General features: G+C 38.1%; 1 protein-coding gene across 1 annotated transcript in view; it reads right to left on the bottom strand.

Annotated features, from left to right (window-relative positions):
- The window catches only part of mao (monoamine oxidase), a 51,526-nt gene extending 42,324 nt beyond the window's left edge, over positions 1-9,202 (bottom strand). Inside the window, exon 1 of the mRNA XM_017429070.3 lies at positions 9,047-9,202. Within this exon, the coding sequence (XP_017284559.2) occupies positions 9,047-9,179 (133 nt within the window). The 5' untranslated portion in view covers positions 9,180-9,202. The remainder of the gene's footprint in view (positions 1-9,046) is intronic.
- Between the last annotated feature and the right edge of the window lie 385 nt (positions 9,203-9,587).

Genomic DNA, 9,587 nt, shown 5'->3' with positions numbered 1-9,587 from the left:
AGAACATTTAAAACCAAGTGTGTGATCTGTGAAACCTTATTCTAATTTGTGAAACCTCAATAAAGGGGGATTTTAGCACTTTTTTTACATCCAGACCACACTAGAACTGGTCCAGCTCCAAAACTACAACACCTCACTGGTATTTGATAAAAAGGTAAAATCTATGCTAAAATCTTGTGTTCTGAATGTGTTTGTGCAGCGTGAACAATCAACATTCATTTAACTAATTCATGTCATTTCAGTGAGTCATCATGGTTGTGCCCTGAGTCCTCTGTTGCTTCAGATGACATCACTCCCCATGGATTTACAAACACACACAAATACATGTCATATACACATTCAAGTCACTTGTTTTAAATAAATGCTTCTATTTTAAATAAGTTTTGGTCTTCATTGTAACTGATGTGCAGGGGGATAATGAGTGGTTGACCTCAGTATTTTTTAAAGTCTGGCTACGGCCCTGGTTCTCACTGGCAAAAATTATGCTTTTGTTTGTTGATCAGCACAGTTTTAGGAGTCCAACTTCTGTTCTGCACGCTCCCATTGGAACTGATTATGATTTATCAACCACACACTATTTAGTCTGGTTCAGTAAATCTGAGCCTGCAGTGCTCTTTGTTGTTCTGCTCAGATAAGCTGACTTTGTAATATAAAACATTAGGTCAATATTTTGCTTGCAGTCTTTGTGAATGTATAAATTTAAAAGCATTAAAGTAGTTTGAAATCAGTAAAGTGATCATGTGGGTTATTTTGTTCTCTCTGCTCTTATTTTCTAGTTTCATCCCTCTTATCTTTTTTATTCCTCCCACCACTGCCTTTATTCCCTCTCCTGCAGCACCTTGAGGCTCCTGTTGACCTAAATGTGGGAAGTCTTCAAAGTGTTTAGGAAGAGAAATTATAAATATAATCATGCTTTTTAAAAATATTTGTTTCTGGTAAGAAATTTGAGTATAAGGTTAAAAACTGTTGACTAGTCAGGTACTCAACAAACTGGATATTTTAAGATTTTTTTTTGTTTTCACAGAAAATAAAGCTGTATATACAAACACAGACAATTATTTTTGTCTTCTGCCTTTTGTGCTAAAATAAAAAAATAGGGACATTTTTTGGTAACAATACATAATACAGCTTAGTACTTACCAGGTAAAAACTGGAAATGTACCTGTTAATACAGAGTATGTACCAAGAACAAAGTGGGAAGATAGGGTATGTACCAGGTACTGGGAATGCAACTGGTACTTACCAGGTACCTACAGGGACCAGGCTGTAATATGAAGTGATTTGTTACACTGTACTTACAGTATACATATCAGGAACATACCTGTTACCTACAGAATATGTACCAGGAACAAACTGGCAGGGTTTGTACTGAGCACTTACAGGGTACGTACTTGGTACTTACCGGGTACGGACAAGGAACAAACTGGGAACATACCTGGTATATATTATTTGGTATGTACTGGGTACTCGCTGTGCATGTACCTGGTATTTACAGAATACTTATGGGGACCTGGCTGTATTATGAAGTGTTTGTTACACAGTAATCACAGGGTACTTACAGAGTATGTACTGGGAACAAATAGGTAATGTACCTGGTATATATTACAGAGTACATACTGGGTACTTGCTGTGTATGTACCTGGTACTTACAGGATACCTACAAGGCTGTTTAATGAAGTGACTTGTTACACTGTGCTTACAGGATTGGCAGCCAACCCAATGTACTGGAGTACAAGTTTCATATGATAACAAACAGATTTAAACCAGTTTTATACTATAATTATAATTATTATTATTATTATCCATCCATTTTTAATATTTTGCTTGTTCTTATGATTCTTTCTTATGTTTTCACTTAGCTTTTTGTCTGCTCTAATGGTTTTATGCCATGTCCACTGTTTTTAAATTGTAAAGCACTTTGGTCACCTTAACTGGTTGTCTACGGGGCAATAGTAGTAGTAGTAGTAATAATAATAATAATAATAATAATAATAATATTTTTTGTTGGGGTTGTAGCCCTAAATGAGCTTGGATCTGAAGACACTCGAATTAAGCATCAAGATTCTAAAATAATATGACAATTTAATGCGTACTATTGCTACTACTATTGATATCTATATTCAACTCTCCATTTAACTAAAATGAATGTTTTTGTGTTGCGGAAGGAAACCAGAGTTTCCAGAGAAAACCCACACATGCATGAGGAGTACATGCAAATCCAAAAAAGGTTAAAAAATACCAGCACAGTGCAAACTCCACACAGAAACACACCACAGCTGAGGTTCAAATTGGAGCCCTTGTTCTTGTGAGGCAATATCACAAACCATTAAAAAACTACAAATAAAAATGAACGGCCTTTTTATTCCAGAAGCAGTAAAGCAAATCAGTAAGATTCCTCATTGGTATGCAGAAGCAGACTCCCCCATGTTCTTTGTAAACATCCCGTCTCTTGAATGATTACAATCAGGATGAGTGAGTAAGCTGAGTTTACATGAAATGTTTACAGCTGTAACAGCCTCAATTCCTCTTCCATTAGCTATTTTTTAGTTATACGAATAAACTTGTGAAACTGCCTGACAAAAAATGTTTATTTTGGAGCTGAGTAAATGGTCTGGCAACATATTTAGCTGTTGCAAAAAACTTCTTGTGTGTTCACTGCAATGACCATTTGGATCTCTCCGTGGCTACGTCTATAACCAATCTGCATCTAATCATGTGACTGTTTTCCCATGGCTGTTCTGTTTCTGCATACATCTGCTTACTGCTGCTCCTTGTTGTCTATCACCTGACTCTCTGGCCTTGTTGCACCTTTGGCTCAGCACCTGCCACTCATTTCACCTCTGACAGCTTTTGTCCCCCTGTGTTTTCTCTTTGTAATTGGACTAAATCACAGTGACAGTGGAAGTAAGCTGACGAGGACTGTCAGCTGTGAATCAGCCGTTCACAAGCAGTTTTTGTCTACTGCACCATAAACAGGACATACACCAATAAACTGTTAAAATGCATGTTTGTACATAAAAGCCTGAAAAGGTTCTGAGCTTCATCTTTTCCCATAATGAACTTGATTTTTTAGGTAATGTGTAAACTGTCTATAATAGTATGAAACTGTTTTTAAAAGCTTTTACACTTATATTTTTACACCCATATTGTCACTTAGAAAATCCTAATATAAATAGGAATATGTACATAAAATAAAATCTTAATCTTATTATTGCATAAAAAAAAAGTTTTGAATCTGCTCTTAAAAACATTTTAAGTTGGGCCTTTTCAGATTGGGGATTTAATTTCACTGGAGCAGAAATAAAGAAGCAGCTTCTTTTGATGTGGATTTTAGACAGATGGCATATCCAGTGAATCCAAAATGTTGATTTATAAATCTGTTGACTGTGGAGCAAAGTAGTTTAATGTTGTTAATATTTTCATTATTAATTTTAGAGAAAAATGACTGCCTGACATGTTTTACTTCTTTGTTGTAATCATACAATCTAACTTAAGAAATATAATATTCTGCTGGGTCTTTTTAAATCCTTGAACGACCATGTCTGGTCTTCAGCTGTGTTATTTCCTTGCGAACACAATAAATCCAATAGTGACTAATTGACAAGTGTACCACTTGAATCAAGACCCTTTAAGGTTGCATATTAGCCCACAACATTGCTAAGTCACGAAGCAATAACAAATCCAAAATTTCATTTTCCCAACAAGCAATGTTCCCTGAAGCTGTTTACAGGCAATGGAATGAGGAACAACACTGACAAGCAATTGCAAATTTAAACAGAGAACTCGACATGGGTTCTCCGCCATTTTGTTCCAAACCTTTTTCTCCTGTTTTGTGGCTAGACAGGGAGCTCAGCCCTTGTGCTTTTAAGTTTACTCTTAGCTAGAGGTATTTTGCTTTCTAAGTTAATGACCAAACATGGGCTGCACGTCACATATATTACCATGATGGTAAACTCGCACAATATTACAGGGCATTGTGTTGAATTTGTGCTCAGATCCATGGTAAACTTTGCATACTCTGGCACAAATAAAGCGCACCTCACTGTGTTCTTAATACGCCCCTGAACACCTCAGCAAGACCCCATGTTCTGCTTGATTTTTTTAAATTTTTTTGTCATGTCATAGTTTTCATGCAGTGAGAAGGGCCTAACATGTCCAAGATTCTGTGTATAATAACACATATCAGAAGCAAAATCAATCATTAGTTCAAAGGCTGTAAGATTTGGTTTTGAATCTGCAGAAAACCACCTACAGAAGGGCAGTCCAACTTCAGTTGCAAGTGGATCATATATATATAACTGTGGGCCAAAAGCAAACTTGTAAAACTTTTTCATTAACCACAACTTCATCAAGGACAATAAGCATTTAGCTGTCATAGTTTCAGCATCAAAAGAAAGTTGCTTTTGTTTGGTAATGTTCAAACTACTTGAAGGGAATATCTACTATCAAAGACTTGGTGAAAAGATGTGAGCAGCTTCGTATTCTACCTGCTGTTCTTGTGGTTCTTCTAGAAAATGAAGCATAATTTGACTTGTGCTGTCTTTTCACCTTAGACTTTTCAGTCTCAGCAAAACGTTCATTAAACACAGGTTATTGCTGGAAAAGTGAACAAAAAAAATTGGATTAACTCCAAAGGTTAATCGGTTGTAGATGTCACTCCAATGAGTAATTTCTGCAAACCACACTTATGAATGTGTTTGCACATCTGTGTGTTTGTGCATGCCTTATGTCTGTCAGAGTGCTCTCACTCTTGGCTGTTACCCAAATCCCTCTCTTTACAAAAGAGAATAATGGGCACATTGCCACTAAAATTCAGACATATAAAAGCACACAGTCTTGCTTTTAATCATATGCACTCAGATTCTTCATACCTGTTGCACAGTTATAAGTGTAAACCTTAATCTTAAACCTTTAATCTGGGTTTTTCTCTGCAGCACCCTAAACACAGAAAGAAATTATTCCAGTTTAAGAACTTCTGTGTCTGTGTATTACAACCTATCACCTGAAACTTAAATTTTACAACATACACAAGAGTGAACAAGCAAAACTAAACAACAGCACACATTGGTAGTGCTGTTTACTGTCATGCGTCTGTGATTTTTAACAGGCCTCGACTCACCAGAAACAGCTCAGACATCAGGAAAACGCGCCCCCTTAAACTGCACCTCCCTAAACTAAACAACTTGTGCAGCCATTGTGTTCTGCTGCATGTTTCAGGCCTCAGTTTGTTTTCTTTAAAGGAAAACTAAGTTGTTGTTTTTTTTGCAACATGAGTCTACATTTTTCTAGCTGTTAAAATGATGATGTAAACACTTTTTACTGAGGTGGTTCTTGCAAAAACCAAATTGTCCTTTTTTTTAACGTTTTTCAGTCTCCTTTGTGTGCATTTCATTGATCTGCAAAAAATGTGAACTACATGCACCACAAACTAGACTGGGCTTCCATCCAAAATGTGCAGTATATAATGGAACATTCTGCAAACAAGCTGAAATATACAGTATGTGAATTTAGCTGCATTCTTTTCCTCTTAAGAAGAGTAGCTTATGTTATATTAGCTTACAGGCAGAATTGCTGCATGTAGAGACAGATAAAATCGACGAGAATAACTTTGGAAGAGCTACGATCATATTTTTGTGTGAAAATCACATGTCCATCATCAACCACTGATTTTAACTGCACACCAGTTGCTTTTTAAAAAAAGCTGTCTCTATAAGTAATATTATAGCTGTGTATTAAAACAAGGACTTCATGAAATTAAAGCCCTAGCATTCTTTGAAGGAATGCATATCATTGAGCTCTAAATATTTCACAACTTTCTTTCTTTTTCTATTTTCACACCCACCCCAAAATTCCTATTTTGTTATTGTGCAAACACTCATCTCCCATTTTCCCTTCCACAAATATTTTTCTCTCTCCCCCTCCTCCTTGCTTGGTTTGCCTTGATGCATTTCTCACAGCTTCTGAGGCAAAACAGGAGGAAGAGTTTCCTCGTCTTCCCCATTATTTCCGCTTCTCTGAACCCCCCGCCCCTACCTTCCTCAACATCCTCTCGGCTGCTGGTTTGATAACAGGCTTTCATCAGCAATAGATCTTTTCTGAGAAAGTGCTTGCCAGCCCTAAGGGCCCACCGTCTTGTAGGCAGGAAAATTGACAATTGCATTTGCAGGCAAACAGGAGGTGCTAAGAAGGAGCTGGACAGTGATTGTTATATGTGGTCCTCATTGGAAGCCTTTAAAGGGCAGCAGTATAAACAAACCGTGTAATTACAAAACCCTTAATGGGCCACAAGAGAAGACAAACCAAGCTCCAGTGTGGTGTTAATAAAATAACATTTCCTCCCTTGTTTTTTTCTGTTTGACTGGTATTTGACCTGACACTGACCTAAATTCTTTGCTGTCTCGGAGAGAAACGGACATGCAGGCAGACGATGGAGGCTGTCAGTGTGATGGAGGGGGCAGCGGTCTCTCACTGACAGGAAAAACAAGCTGCTTAAATCATCCACCTTTACACTCTGAGAAATCAAATTTGGGTGTGGTTAAAACTGCACAATTGCTTTATCCTAAATACAATGTTTTTTGTAATATCAGATTTTAAAGCAACCAAATACTTCTAATTAAATCAAAATTAACCACTTTCAGTAAATCTAACATTTAATTTCATGCTTGTGTCGTAAAGCAGTGGTTCCCACTGTGGGTCACAAAACACTGAAACTGGGATATTTTTTACTATAATTGTTTAAAAATAACAATAATTTAGCTTTTACTGGGGAAAAAAAGGAATTTTGTATTCCATGACAGCAACATATCTCAAAAAATTTAGGATAGGGGCAAAACAAAAGGCTGTACAAGTATTTTACAATAAATTTTGCAATAAATGAGGTAATTTGGCAACAGATCAGTAAGCTACATACTCTTTCTCTAAAAAGAGCATTTTAGAGAGGCTTAATGTGTTAGAATTAAAGATGTGCAGAGGTACAAACTCCATCTAAAAAATGTGGAACAATTTCAGAGTAATGTTTCTCAACAGAAACTTGGGAAAACTCACTATCCAATCACCCAGTTCATAATATCAACAAAGGATTTCAAGAATCTGGAAAAAATCTCTGAGCTCAGAGGACAAGGCCCAAAGCCAATACTGGATGCCATTTGGGCCCTTGGGAGACACTGCATTAAAAGCAGGTCTGAATCTGTAATGGACACCACTGCAGGGCTCATGAACACTTTTACAGATCATCGTCTGTAAACACAGTTCACTGTGCCATCTACAAATGCTGCTTAAAGCTCTATCATCTGAAGAAGAACACACATATATGAACAACATCCAAAAATACAGCAATCTTCTCTGGACCAAAGCTCATCTAAAATGGACTTAGGCAAATTGGAAAACTGTTCTGTGGTCAGACGAATTGGAATTTTAAATTATTTTCGGTAAACACAGATGTCACGCCCTTCATACTAAAGAGGAGGACCATCCAGCCTGTTATCAGTGCACAATTCAAAAGTCTGCATGGAAGTGGCTCCAGCATGGGCAGCTTACACGTCTGAAAAGGCACCATTTTTGAAGAAAAGTATATACAAGTTTTTTAACAATACATGCTCCCAATCCAGACAATCCTAAACCACATACTGCAACCATTACAACAGCATGGCCTCACAGTAGAAAAGTCCAGGTGTTGAACTGGCCTGCCTGCACTCCATACCTCTCACCAAATAAAACCATTTGGTAAATCATGAAACTAAATATCCTGCAAAGACCCAGACATTTGGAATCCTACACTAGACAAGTTTGGGACAACATCCCCCTCCAAAAACTCCTGCAACTGGTCTCCTGCTTAGATGTTGTTAACAGTAGAGGAGATGCTTTACAATGGGATAAATCACCCTTTCCCCACTTTTTTGAGAGGTGTTGTGTTGACATCAAAATAAAAAAAATCATTATTTAAAAGAAAATACAATTTCTTAGTTTATACATTTGCTATATTTCATATGTTACACTGTAAATAAAACATGGGTTAATGAGATTTGCAAATCATTTACATTTTACACAATGCCCTAACTTTCTCAAAACTGGGGTTAATTTTGTGTTGTCATTATGTCAATACTCATTTACTTGTTGGACAAGTTTTTGCCAGTTGGGGGCCAGAAGCTAAAATAAAAATTTTAAATAGTTTATTCTAATGGTTTAAGACCTGCAAAGAGAGTCTATTGAACACTAAAATTCTGTGATCTCCTGTCAGAAGCTGCAATCCTGGTCAGATTTCAGTAATGTAATGCAATAAAAGTGATTTGTATTTGAAGTTTTGCATTATGGAGACAGAACAGACTGCTTCAATGAAACACTTATCTGGTCAGAAATATTGCCCATTTCAGTCTGCTTCCAAATTAACTTTCAGCAACACCTTTCCTCCTTTAGGTTTTACATGGGGGNTGTGTGATTAACAGGCTTCTGCAGAACACGAAGAGGTGAATTAACCACTGAATCAGGTGTGTTGGAGCAGGGAAACCAGGAAAACATGCAGGATGGTGGCTCTACAGAATCAGGGTTTGCCACCCCTGTTCTACATGATACAAAGTGAAACCAACATTTAGAGTAAATCAGATCTGATGTGCAGGGTTTCTAGCCCCTAAATCACAGGAGCCATCCTCAGCATCGCCAGCTGGGTGAAATACAAACAAGAAGCCTTCAAATGAGCCCCTCACAAGCACCCAGCAACGATTTATACCCTACAACAACCCCTCCTCTTCCTCTTATGTAATCCAAAGTATGTTTTGTCTGATTAGCTCTTACTTAACCTGCACTGCTGTGATAATGCAGCGGTGCGCAGAGGAAGAGGAGGCAGCCACACGGAAGAGACGTGGCTGGAAAACCGAAAAAGGAAAGAAATCCCCTGCGGACTGCAGCGCTGCACAGCTTCATGAACCTACCAGCTGCTCTGGTGCAACAGTTGTGTAGTCACATTTGAAGGCGCATCAGCCTTCTCTGCTCGGAGCGCTTTGGATTTTTTTTTTTTTTTTTTTTTTCCTCTTAGATGAATTATTTCTCCTACCTGAAATGCCCGCCCCGACCACTATCACATCGTAGGTGTTGCTGGGTGCCGTCATGGTGCCGTGAGCCGTGGATCTTCCCCGCTGTGACCGTGTCCGCTCGCCGCTGAACGCAGAGCGCACGGAGGAGCGCATCTGTATTAAAACGCGCCGGGCAGGCCCACTCCCAGCAGGCTCCGCCCCCCATAGTAAAGCTGCCTCGCTGACTGGATGTGGGGGATAGTAGGAAGTGCACAGACACGAGGTTTCTCAGCAAAAAAATACATCCGCTTTTACGGAGGGCCAAGTACAACAAAAAATGTGCTTCATACTAAATATTGTTACATGCTATGTTCATAGGGTTCTACTGGCAATATAATGCCACCGGAAGATCTAATAGTTCCTAATGCAACAATCTCAGTAACACCAATAATGTCACTACATAAAGGGTCCGTGGGCAGTCTGGAATTTTAGTTTAGTATTTTTTTTTAGGTCTGGAAAAGTATGGAAAAACGAAAACAAAGTATGGAAATATGTTAGTGTTTCAATGAAAATGCAGCAACT

Source organism: Kryptolebias marmoratus, linkage group LG6, assembly GCF_001649575.2.
Source record: "Kryptolebias marmoratus isolate JLee-2015 linkage group LG6, ASM164957v2, whole genome shotgun sequence".
Classification (NCBI taxonomy): Eukaryota; Metazoa; Chordata; class Actinopteri; order Cyprinodontiformes; family Rivulidae; genus Kryptolebias; species Kryptolebias marmoratus.
Note: the sequence above shows the minus strand (reverse complement) of the source record. Positions and strands in the feature narration are given on the sequence as shown.